The sequence below is a fragment of the Doryrhamphus excisus genome, linkage group LG21 (genome assembly GCF_037039965.1).
Source record: "Doryrhamphus excisus strain RoL-2023G ecotype Guam linkage group LG21, RoL_Dexc_Guam_v1.1, whole genome shotgun sequence".
NCBI classification, from domain to species: Eukaryota; Metazoa; Chordata; class Actinopteri; order Syngnathiformes; family Syngnathidae; genus Doryrhamphus; species Doryrhamphus excisus.
This window is the reverse complement of record NC_136377.1, coordinates 10,939,147-10,952,500: the sequence shown is the minus strand read 5'-3', so window position 1 is coordinate 10,952,500 and position 13,354 is coordinate 10,939,147. Positions and strand designations below refer to the sequence as shown.

The following is a 13,354-nucleotide window of genomic DNA, read 5'->3' as shown; positions in this document are numbered from 1 at the left end:
TTTGCACACACTGCAGGAGGGATCTTGGCCCACTCCTCCACACAGATCTTCTCTAGATCAGTCAGGTTTCTGGGCTGTCGCTGAGAAACACGGAGTTTGAGCTCCCTCCAAAGATTTTCGATTGGGTTCAGGTCTGGAGACTGGCTGGGCCATGCTAGAACCTTGATATGCTTCTTACGGAGCCACTCCTTGGTTTTCCTGGCTGTGTGCTTCGGGTCGTTGTCGTGTTGGAAGACCCAGCCACGACCCATCTTCAATGCTCTGACAGAGGGAAGGAGGTTGTTCCCCAAAATCTCACAATACACGGCCCCAGTCATCCTCTCTTTAATGCAGTGCACTCGTCCTGTCCCATGTGCAGAAAAACACCCCCAAAGCATGATGCTACCACCCCCATGCTTCACAGTAGGGATGGTGTTCTTCGGATTGTACTCTTCATTCTTCTTCCTCCAAACACGCTTATTGGAATTATGACCAAAAAGTTCTATTTTGGTCTCATCTGACCATAAAACTTTCTCCCATGACTCCTCTGTATCATCCAAATGGTCATATGCAAACTTAAGACGGGCCTTGACATGTGCTGGTTTAAGCAGGGGAACCTTTCGTGCCATGCATGATTTCACATCATGACGTCTTAGTGTATTACCTACAGTAACCTTGGAAACGGTGGTCCCAGCTCTTTTCAGGTCATTGACCAAGTCCTGTCGTGTAGTTCTGGGCTGATTCCTCACCTTTCTTAGAATCATTGAGACCCCACGAGGTGATATCTTGCATGGGGCTCCACTCCGATTGAGATTGACCGTCATGTTTAGCTTCTTCCATTTTCTAATGATAGCTCCAACAGTGGACCTTTTTTCACCAAGCTGCTTGGTAATTGCTCCGTAGCCCTTTCCAGCCTTGTGGAGGTGTACAATTTTGTCTCTGGTGTCTTTGGACAGCTCTTTGGTCTTCGCCATGTTACAAGTTAAAGTCTTACTGATTGTATGGGGTGGACAGGTGTCTTTATGCAGCTAACGACCTCAAACAGGTGCATCTGATTCAGGATGATACATGGAGTGCAGGTGGACTTCTAATGGGCAGACTAACAGGTCTTTCAGGGTCAGAATTCTAGATGATACACAGGTGTTCAAATACTTATTTGCAGCTGTATCACACAAATAAATTGTTAAAAAATCATGCATTGTGATTTCTGGATTTTTCTTTTTAGTTTATCTCTCTCACAGTGGACATGCACCTACGATGAAAATTTCAGACCCCTCCATGATTTCTAAGTGGGAGAAATAGCAAAATAGCAGGGTGTTCAAATACTTATTTTCTTCACTGTATGTGTGTGTGTATATATATATATATATATATATATATATATATATATATATATATATATATATATATATAGTTCAAAACTCCCCCAGTCCAATCTTGTACTGATTTTTAGAAAGATATGTGACATTTTTACATGCACATTTGTGTGTATTTACTGTAGTATATATGTGTGTATATGTATATATATATATATATATTTAGTTCAAAACTCCCCCAGTCCAATCTTGTACTGATTTTTAGAAAGATATGTGACATTTTTACATGCACATTTGTGTGTATTTACTGTAGTATATATATGTGTATATGTGTATATATATATATGTGTGTATATGTGTATATATATATATGTGTGTATATATATATATATATATATATATATATATATATATATTTAGTTCAAAACTCCCCAAGTCCAATCTTGTACTGATTTTTAGAAAGATATGTGACATTTTTACATGCACATTTGTGTGTATTTACTGTAGTATATATATGTGTATATGTATATATATATATATTTAGTTCAAAACTCCCCCAGTCCAATCTTGTACTGATTTTTAAAAAGATATGTGACATTTTTACATGCACATTTGTGTGTATTTACTGTAGTGTATATGTCTGTATATATATATATATATATATATATATATATATACTATATATATATATATAGTTCAAAACTCCCCCAGTCTAATCTTGTACTGATTTTTAGAAAGATATGTGACATTTTTACATCACCTCATAGATGATGACTGATAAAGAATTCATTTCTATTAACCGTGTAACAATATCACGTGCCCCCGTCGTGCATCATACAACCAGCAGAGGGCAGCAGTGATCTCTTCAAACGAGGAGGTACTGACTGAGGAAGACAGAACATCCCGCCAGCTCATTGTTTGTTCGTCATGGAGGACAAAATGTACACTGTTGCTTCGTGCACAAAAATGATACTGTGTTGAAGCATTAGGTCATAGATTACACATACGGGGAATTAAAAACACTTCCATCACTGTGAGTCACCAAGTCACAGATACAGCAGGACGTGGGCGTCAGGTAGAGGCAAACCAAAGTACCTTCTGGTGTAATCTGAGTCCAAACTCGGCTAATTCCCACTTTTGTATGTGACACGCTCTCCCTTGTAGGAACATGAGTCACCTGTCTGATGAATGATTGACTCAACATGACTTATTGTATGCTGGGTCATAAGAGTAGATCACATGGTGACCATCATCAGCTTCTGGAAATGACAAAGAGTTCAGAAGATAATGTGCTGATTCATATCTTTCATCTACCATCTGGAGCTCATGACATTACAGGAGTTGTTCTGGGAGGGACGCTAAAATGTCTAAAGTACTGGGACACTGTGAAAAAGGAGTATATTTTTTGGATTAGACTCCATACATAACTTGATGGACCCTAAACAGAAAAGGGCCTTCCTTCCTTCCTCAAACTGACTCCAAATTGTCCATAGGTATGAATGTGAGTGTGAATGGTTGTTTGTCTATATGTGCCTTGTGATTGGCTGGCCACCAGTCCTGCCTCTGGCCCAAAGTCATCCCTGCTTTGTCTTCTGCAAACCTAGTGAGGGTGACCGCCATAGAATATGGAATAGGATGGTTCCTTGTCCAAGTAGATGCATCTACTGTTGGGCTTGGTGCAGTTCTGGCTCCAAAGGCTCCGGTACTTTAACCCTGCCATGTAAGACCACATATTCAATCATCAAATGGGCCTTGGGGGGGTCGGGGCCAGGTGGGTTGACTGGCGGGGTTGGTGGTGTGCTTCAGCAATGTCCTGGGGTTTTGCTGGGGTGTCCGATGTTCCCACTCTACTTTTGTTGTTTGTCTTATGTAAGATTCTGTGATTATATGTGTGGAAAAAAAAATCACATTTGAATTGGTAACGGGCGGCACGGCGGTCTAGTGGTTAGCACGCAGACCTCACAGTTAGGAGACTAGGGTTCAATTCCACCCTCGGCCATCTCTGTGTGGAGTTTGCATGTTCTCCCCGTGCATGCGTGGGTTTTCTCCGGGTACTCCGGTTTCCTCCCACATTCCAAAAACATGCTAGGTTAATTGGCGACTCCAAATTGTCCATAGGTATGAATGTGAGTGTGAATGGTTGTTTGTCTATATGTGCCCTGTGATTGGCTGGCGACCGGTCCAGGGTGTACCCCGCCTCTCGCCCGAAGACAGCTGGGATAGGCTCCAGCACCCCCGCGACCCTTGTGAGGATAAGCGGTAGAAAATGAATGAATGAATTGGTAACTGCTATGGCGTGGAGAAGGGGTAGGATTTAATAAGCTTTGCTTCTTCCTGCTCCTTTTCAGACATGTGTAGTAATGAGGTGTTGTGTGTGTGCATGTATGTATGTGTATATATATATATAGGTGGATATGTATGTATATATGTGTGTATGTATGTGTATATGTATATATATATATACATATATAAATAGATATTTAAGTGTATATGTGAGAAAGAATAATGTAACATAGTATTCATTCATTCATTCATTTTCTACCGCTTTTTCCTCACAAGGGTCGCGGGGGTGCTGGAGCCTATCCCAGCTGTCTTCGGGCGAGAGGCGGGGTCATAGTATACATGTCTGAAATAAATTAAGAAAAAGAAAAAAAGGAAAAGAAAGGAAAGTCTTGTTTTCCCAACTTCTTTGGAGGGGACTGAAGTGGGACCTCGCAAAATGTAGCAAACAGTCGTCTTATATTCGAGTCAATGCGGTACATTGCAGAATACTGTTGGAAAAACAACAAAAATAAGTAAAGGATGCCGAGGGACACGGGGCAAAAGGGAACCATGTGGAAGTGAGACATGCGGCTAGAAGTCTGCTGACATAACAAAGCTTTGAAGATTTGGAATAGTGGACATTCTTCCTTATTAGTGGACATTCTTTCTTATCGTGGTTTCATAGCAGCACGGTAGTCCGTGACTGTTGGAGTAAAAACAAGCCTCATATGAAATCCAAACCTACTGAGGGGAAAAAAAAGATGTTCTTTGACAGCTGGAAAAACAACCTCAGACAGTTGAGCTCACACTTCCGACATCATGACAGATGAAGCTAGTAAATAACTTGGTACGGGAAAGACTTTAACCTAGTTTAATAATCACAACTTTAGGAAATACACAGTAGTTTGATTTAAGCCTTGTTTTGAGTGCATTTTTCTAGAAGAAATACATTGAAAAAAAAAAGGCAACATTCACGTCACATTCACTCTGTATGCTTCCAACCATGTAACCTCTCACAGAGAGAGAAATCATAACACACACATTGTCATGTAAAATATGTCTTCAGTTCCCTATAAGGTAGGCAAGACATCATCTAAAGATTTGGTTTTATTCTGAAAAAAAACTACCTTGTTATTTTTTGGAATGGTGCGGCACGGTGTAATAGTGGTTAGCGCGCAGGCCACACACATAGGACACCCAAGTTCGATTCCCTTCCCTCAGGTTTTCTCCGGGTACTCCGGTTTCCTCCCACATTCCAAAAACATGCTAGGTTAATTGGTGACTCCAAATTGTCCATAGGTATGAATGTGAGTGTGAATGGTTGTTTGTCTATATGTGCCCTGTGATTGGCTGGCCACCAGTCCAGGGTGTACCCCGCCTCTCGCTTGAAGACAGCTGGGACAGGTTCCAGCACCCCCGCGACCCTCGTGAGGATAAGCGGTAGAAAATGAATGAATGAATGAAAAGAACTACTCTGTTATTTTTTGGAATGGGGCTGCATGGTGGTCGAATGGTTAGCGCACAGGCCACACACACATAGGAGCCCCAAGTTCGATCCCCCCCCCCCCTCAGGTTTTCTCCAGGTATTCCGATTTCCTCCCACATTCCAAAAACATGCTAGGTTAATTGGCGACTCCAAATTGTCCATAGGTATGAATGTGAGTGTGAATGGTTGTTTGTCTATATGTGCCCTGTGATTGGCTGGCGACCAGTCCAGGGTGTACCCCGCCTCTCGCTTGAAGACAGCTGGGATAGGCTCCAGCATACCCCCGCAACCCTCGTGAGGATAAGCGGTAAAAAATGAATGAATGAATGAAAAGAACTACTCTGTTATTTTTTGGAATGGGGCTGCATGGTGGTCGAATGGTTAGCGCACAGGCCACACACACATAGGAGCCCCAAGTTCGATCCCCCCCCCATCAGGTTTTCTCCAGGTATTCCGATTTCCTCCCACATTCCAAAAACATGCTAGGTTAATTGGCGACTCCAAATTGTCCATAGGTATGAATGTGAGTGTGAATGGTTGTTTGTCTATATGTGCCCTGTGATTGGCTGGCGACCAGTCCAGGGTGTACCCCGCCTCTCGCCCGAAGACAGCTGGCCTCCAACATACCCCTGCGGCCCTCGTGAGAATAAGCAGCATGAAAAATGGATGGATGGAGTCCAGGCTGGTTATTTACTTTACTTCTGAAATATAAAAAAAAGTGAAAGAACTCTCCTGTGTGTTCATTATCTATGAATTTTGTCATCATCAGGGAGGTTTTTTTATTTCTGAAAAAATTGCCTGCAGAGTGAAACTGAGTACTTTCTAACTGACTCCTACGCATGTTTTTCAATGGTCTCTCATATCTCCTTGATGAGATCCAATACAAGAAGTGAGACAAAGGGTCAAAATATTAAAAACTTTCAGTATGATGTAGACCAGTTCTACAACACAATAAACTGCTATAATGCACATATTGGTACATCAATACCTTATCTTATACCTGACCACGCCCTCCCTACGGGGACCCGCCCCACTATTTGAGAAGTAATGTCATAAGGCCTTTTTGGAGCATTTTTATACAGTAGAGTTAAAAAAATATTGTTTTGCTGCTTATCCTGTCATATAATAATGTCTAATATAAACATAATGATTGATTCCATTCGTGTTTGCTGTCCTATTTTTCTGTCCCCATTGATATCATTATTGCAGGAAAACTACAAATTTTTTTTTTTTTAACAAAAATGTCCCGATTAGGTTTTTTTTGTCGTTTATGTCTCTGCTGTGTCTCTCATGGCGATGTTGGCCTGCAGCTTCCTTTGCCGTCGACGCCTCCAAAGCAGGACGGCCAGCAGGAGAAGCAGCAGGAGGCCCAGGGCGCCCCCTATCAGTCCTGCTTTGAGAGGCAGACTGTGGTCCTTGGGCTGATACATCATACACGAGGCTTTGCTGTCTCCGACATCATTCAGCGCCACCACGCACACCTCAGAGACATTTTCGATGGGACCCGCTCCACCGCTCCGCCGCTCCCTCCCGAATCTCTGCTTCTCTTTCCCGCCAACCGTCACACTATAGGCTGTCACATAGGAGAAAGGAGCACACCAGTGGATGACCACATCGGATCCGTTCCAAGCAACCGTTTTCAGGTAAGGAGCCTCCGGTTTCACCAGGTAAGAGGTCGACCCCGGACATAAGCAGTGATTGGCGGCGGATAGCTCGGAACAGGAGGGCTGGTTCTCTTTGCAGGGGTTGTAGTCACATCTCCGCATGGATCCACTTCCGTTTGGAGATGCACTCTTTGGTGAAACGGTGCTTGGTTCAGTTTCTGTGTCATAATATTCATCTGGGGGGAGGTCCAGGTCCTTGGAGGTAGGCATATGGGATGTGAGGGGTCCTGTGGGGTTGGACCCTGGCTGGGTAATGGAACTTCTAATGAGAACCAGACAGATGATCGTCAAGGGGAAGGTTCTGTTTGCAGCCATCACACAGCCTGGAGGTGGTACAAAGAACATCCCATCAGTATCAACATGTATTTATAGCATCACTACATAAAGTAGGGAAATCATTAGATGTACATTCATTTGAATTTGGATTTTGTTGAACTCAAAGTTGCAGAGACTCTCCAAATCCTGAAGATTTTGAAGCTGGCAGCACAAAGTGTCCAATTTCTTCTGGGCTCAAGTTCTGAAGTCTGGCTTGTTTATCGCAGTTAATTGGTTCCAGCCACAATTGTCATAAACACATTTCCGTGCACGGCGACAGAGTGGTTAGCGCGCAGGCCTCACAGCTAGGAGACCAGTGTTCAATTCCACCCTCGGCCATCTCAGTGTGGAGTTTCCGGTTTCCTCGCACATTCCAAAAACATGCTAGGTTAATTGGTGACTCCAAATTGTCCATAGGTATGAATGTGAGTGTGAATGGTTGTTTGTCTATATGTGCCCTGTGATTGGCTGACGACCAGTCCAGGGTGTACCCCGCCTCTCACCCGAAGGCAGCTGGGATAGGCTCCAGCACCCTCGTGAGGATAAGCGGTAGAAAATGAATGAACATTTCCGTGAAGTAGAACTCCTTATTTAAAATGGCAATATTATTATAGATAAAGCATAAAAAACGCAACATTATGAGAGCACTCCATACATGAATAAGCATATAGTCACCTTTACACTTGTATTATCCAATATATTAGACATAATGAAAGATAAGACATAATATAGACTCACATATGTTTGCATTGGGAGGGTTCCTTGTGGCTATTACTGACACCTAGTGACCAGTGTAGAATACTACATATCAAGCGTGTTTTTTGGTGTGTTTTCCGAAAGCCTTTTACACTCCTAGACTAGTTGAAAAATTGCAAAAAATTACATTTTGCACTGTTGGGTCTTCAGGTGATTCTAAGCCAAATTAAAAAGAGAAGAAATTGGATTGAGACAAAATAAATTTTTGCTAGGGAATTTATTGCAAACAAGCATTAAAGTGAAATAGGCTGATCAACTGTTTAAGACCATAGCATTTAAAAGCCAACATCTTGGCTAAAATGTGGATTCAATGTCGTCAATCAGATTTTCACGCTATTTTACATACATGTTATATATATGTTGAGCTGTATAATGCCAGTTCACGTCAGAGATTATGTGATTAGCGTGTAGTGGCTCGCTGTGGCGCCTAATTAATGTTTGCTCGGCATGTTGCCATGTTGCTGTTATTAGGCGCCACAGCGAGCCACTCTGTGCCAATCACATAATCTTTGGCGCGAACTGGCACCAACTAGTGCCGGCTCAGTGGACTTCTAGCATCATTGGCGCACCTTGCCTGGCACCATTACATTCCAGTGGATTCCAAAAGGGGGATTATTTGTGCCATTTGATTCCACTTGGTGGACACTTCGCGCCAATTGCTTGATGCGCAACGAAGATTTTAAATATTTTTACAAATTTTTGCCGCCGTTACGAGCCACCAGAAGCCAGTTGGGATGCAGTTTGAGCCTCTGCACGCCACTAGACACCTTATTGACGACACTAGGCGCCACAGCAAATTGCATTGAACTCTTAATATTCTCTAAATTCTCTAAATTCAATGAACTCTTAGCATAAGCAAGGCATCACGCAGCGCACTATTGCTGCATCAGTTGGACAGTAAGACAGTAATTTGAAACTTAATAAAAAGATCCATAAGGTTATGGTACATAAAAGTCAAGTGATCCTCTGTCCAACCAAATGAAGGTAGTTTCTGGTGCCAAATGTAGTCCAATAATCAGATGGCATCTGAGAGAACTGGTTTTGAGAACAAAAACGTCTTCTCCGTCAAAAACTAAATTTCCCATTTGGAATTGGCACGTTGTCCATAGGTATCAATGTGAGTGTGAATGGTTGTTTGTCTATATGTGCCCTGTGATTGGCTGGCGACCAGTCCAGGGTGTACCCCGCCTCTCGCCCGAAGACAGCTGGGATAGGCTCCAGCACCCCCACGACCCTCGTGAGGAAAAAGCGGTAGAAAATGAATGAATGAATGAATGAATGAATTGGCACGTGAGCACCAAAAATGGGACATTGAAAGGTTTATTCTCTGAAGAGAAAAGATGTTTCCACATGGAAGAGTGGAGGGGGTGCTCTAAAGCTGCTTTTTCCTTTAATGGAGCAAGGGTGCGTCAGGTTGTGCAGGATCGTCAAACGGCAGATGGCCATATAGGAGATGTTGCAAGGGGGCATCCCTCATGACTGAAGGCCCTTATTTGTGTGGAAATGACTGACAAAGGACTTCATGCAGAGGAATAAACTCACTCTTTTGAACCATCCTGGACTGTTCCCTTGATCTAAATCCAATTCAGAAAATTTGGGGATGGATGGAAAGGGAAGTTTACAAAAGGGAACATCAATTCCAGACTTCCATGAAGCCAACATTCCCACTAGCATCCTGGAAGCATGCAATGTCACAACCTTGTATTGGCTCTCAGTCCATTGTACAGGTGTACCTCATCAAGGAATTACACAAATATTTTCAAGGTGGTTGGCTATAACAAAACATTGATATTTACTTGTTTTCAGGGGATTTTAAAGTGAAACTTTCAGAGGTGGCTCTCACGAATTGAAACATTCCAGACAGTATTGCACAAGAGGCCCAGCAAACACACACCCATGCAGGACACAGTGCAGCCCAGTCAGCTGGATCCACTTACGGGAATGCTGCCCAACTGTTCACAATGAATCCCATACAAACATACCTGAAATATCTCTAATTCTCCTCACGTAAGTAGGCACATTTTTTTTTCTTTCAGGTTTTTTTTTTTTTTCCTGTGAAAAAAGTTACAGTAAAGTGAGCAAAATGTTGAAAAGAAAGCACTTACCCGGTGCTTGTAATGCAGATATTTGCACAACGATGAACTCTTTAGGAAGCTTCTCACTGCTATTCTGCCTTCCACTTGCCTGCTCCTCCTATTTATTTATCTGAATCTCCTCTCCTTAAAAAAAAAAAATCACCTCCTTTCTACCCTCCCACTCTCTTCCCTGCTTTCTGGACCCCCTCCCTCCCTTAGCAGTGTTGTCTATCTCTAGTTTAATCATTTTTGTCTCACAGCTAATGATGCCAGCATGCACATTATTGCAACATTGTGCACATATTTTCTTCTTAATGAGCTCCAGTTTGCATTAAAGACAAAATAGTAATGAAAGGAAAATGACTGGACTGAGTTGAGGCTTTGTCATTGCTGACAATGACTGGTGGCTCCGGCCGGCTGTGCTCTCTCTCTCACCAAAATAAAATGCATGACTCTGCATGGAACATGACAACTATGTGTAAACTCATATCAAATTTGGGAAATAAACGTGATCAGACCTGTCTGGTGCGCAGTCTGCCCATTGGCTTCTTTTCTTTTAGGACCTCGAAAGGCTATAGCGCAGTAAAAGGAGGGATGTTGAGTACTTTAGGAGGATAAGATACTACATACTGTACTGTATACTATTTTCAGAAATAAATTCATTCATAAATGATTGCCATTTTGTGACAGACTATTATCTATTAGTGAAAACATATTAATACAAGTGATATATAGTATTTTGGTTATCGGGAGGCAGTAATGTCACAAAACATTGAGACATTAGCTTACATTATATTACCTTGAACACTGCATGATAGTAGAGTGAAAAAAGGTTGTACGTTTTTGGCTTCTTCAATTTAGAAGAAATCAATTCAAGGCTAACTGGTTAGCTCGCTAGCTGTCTCGAGTCCATACTGCAATGAGTTTGTTGTAAACAATGAATAATTGGAGTGTAAAGGTGATTGTAGGGGTGTTATTTCATGCCTGCAGGGCTCTAATCATGTTAAAAAAAAATTATTTTTAGAAAGTCATAAACTGCACCTTTTACTACAAAAATATGAACCGCTGTAAACAAGGGAGGAATGTACACTGATTCAGAGCATCCCAAACATGCTCAATGGGTGACATGTTCTGTAAATATGCAGGCCATGCAGGACCTGGGTTTGTTTTTTTTCACCTTCCGGGAACGGGATAAAGATTCTTGCAACATGAGGCTGTGGATTATCATGCAGCACAATGAGGTGATGGTCATGGATGGTGGTGGCAGTGGGGTAATGCTATGGACAATAACCGCAGATGCATTTTATTGATGCATATGTCAGCCATTATCTGTGTTTGGGACAGTCAGATTATTAAACAGATTATGACATTTAAAAAAGTTCTAAATTTACAAGAAAAAAGTCATATATAAATCCGAGGAAAACAAATCATAACTTTTTGTTACAGGGAAAAGGGGGGACTTATGTGACCTTTGGCCTTTAGCATGTGGAGGGCTGCTCTGTTTTGCTGCCACATTATAAATAAAAACGTGCTTGAAGAGCTATGATCCGTTTTCCCTCCTCCCTCTAAAATGATTCATTTTTTTCTTGTAAATTTAAAGCTTTATTCTTCTCAATTTATGGCTTTTTGTCTTAAATTTACGACTTTGTTCCTGTAAATTTGACTTTTTGTGTCAGAAAGGTGATTGTAGCGGTGTTATTTCATGTCTGCAGGGCTCTAATCATGTTAAAAAAGCAAGAAATAAAATGCACCTTTTATGACTTTTATTAGCATTGACTCTTATATTACAGAAATTCATTTAAAAAGGGCACGTCAGGAACTAATTAACCGCAATAAACAAGGGAGGACTCTCTGACTTTCTGACTTTTTGTGTCAGAAATGTACAACTTTATGCTTGTGAATTGATGACTTTCATCTTCAAATCTCAGATTACAATTATAATACTAATACTCTGTTGTATTAAAATGTCCAGTATGCTTTCCAAACAAACAGTTTCCACTACCTAATTTATCCAATGGTGTAACTTAGCATCTCTACTAATCAAATCAAGCAGTGAAAACAAAAAACACACACAGACACAAACGTAAACAACAAGCTCTAAGGCAGTATATGCCAGATACCAATATGTATCATATACACTGGTCCAATGCTTTTACCATAAAGACAGGGATTAAGCAATTTAAAGTCAATCAAACAGGAAATATGATTTTTAAAGAGTCAATGAGTAATGCATATTTCTGTTGTGACATAAATTCAGGCAGATGGTGACTGTTAGTGGGTTAGTGCTCTTTCTGCAAAAATCACTGTCACCATCTCGGTTCCCCCCCCCCGACCACTGTGGATGGCAGCGATGGTCCTGCTGTCTTCATGCAAAGTGTGAATCATGAAGTGATGACAAGGATGTGTATTTGTAGCTTTTGTAAAGAACAAGCATTTCAGATGCAAAAAACCCTGTTGTTCTGATGAGAGGACATACTGTGCTTTCTGGTGATATGTCATTGGTTGGGGTTTGTCAGTCACATAGAAGACAGGCTTCAAAAAATGGGTGTCGTCAGCATGCTGACCAGCATGTTTTATGGTCACAACAGACATAAGGTATTTTATTTATGCAGTTATCGTCTTTTTAATGGTGTTTGCTGTGTTTAAATAACAGTTTAATGGCAGGGAAACCTACCTAGTTATAAAATAGCACATTTTGTCCAAATTAAGTTCACCTGGAACATTGTACATTGTACATTGTAAGCGCATCCTGTAATGTATCTGAAATATCTCAAACTTCTTGTGAGTAGTACAAAAATAGATGATGTTTGTGGTTGTGTCACAGTAGGAACTATGCAAGTAGCAATAGCAAATAAATATAAAAACAAATCTTATTTCTGATTTGAATAAACATAAAACATTCTAATCAAATCAAATAAAAACAATTTAATTAAATCACACTTTTGACCATTTACAAGACAGCTCTATGTCTATGGACTGCAATTTCTCAGCAGTCAACAGCGCCCTCTACAGTCTCTTAATGTGAACAACACTCATTCCTTCCATCCAATAAAATGGAATTGTCTCGTTTGCTTGTTTTTGAGGATGAGGATGATATCAGTTAATTCGTGATGGATTGCTCTGGGGGCTGTTTGGCATCAGATAACAGACCATTTTCAGTTTTATTAATTAATAACATCCTTTGACCTAGTTTAGTCCGACTGGGAGGTCAACGATGTTTAGGTCATTCTCCTTGAAATGTAAACATTGGATGTCTAATTTTAGAAATTAGAGTTTTATTTGAGAGAACGTTCAGAAACATTAACTGAAGTGCATTTTTTAGCAATTACTATCAATCAATCACTTTTATTTTGTTGCATTTATGCTTGTTGTCAATAAAACATATCAATTTATTGAAGAAAGACAATGGCATATTTTTCAAAACACTAACAAATATTAGCATGAATATATTATTGCTCACATTTGTGTTTGCGCTCTTGTCCAATCGGAGGACAACTGTGA

General features: G+C 41.0%; 1 protein-coding gene across 1 annotated transcript; it reads right to left on the bottom strand.

Annotated features, from left to right (window-relative positions):
* Nucleotides 1-5,099: 5,099 nt before the first annotated feature.
* LOC131138874 (leucine-rich repeat neuronal protein 4) lies at nucleotides 5,100-10,032 on the bottom strand. Its single transcript, XM_058088194.2, has 2 exons — nucleotides 9,884-10,032; nucleotides 5,100-7,030 (listed from the first exon to the last, which is right to left on the bottom strand). The coding sequence occupies exon 2, from the start codon at nucleotides 7,020-7,022 to the stop codon at nucleotides 6,312-6,314; it is 711 nt and encodes a 236-aa protein (XP_057944177.2). The 5' UTR covers nucleotides 7,023-7,030; nucleotides 9,884-10,032; the 3' UTR covers nucleotides 5,100-6,311.
* Between the last annotated feature and the right edge of the window lie 3,322 nt (nucleotides 10,033-13,354).

What these genes read in the sequence shown, in the direction of transcription:
- LOC131138874 (XM_058088194.2), bottom strand. Translation starts at nt 7,022, where the DNA reads ATGGCTGCAAACAGAACCTTCCCCTTGACGATCATCTGTCTGGTTCTC.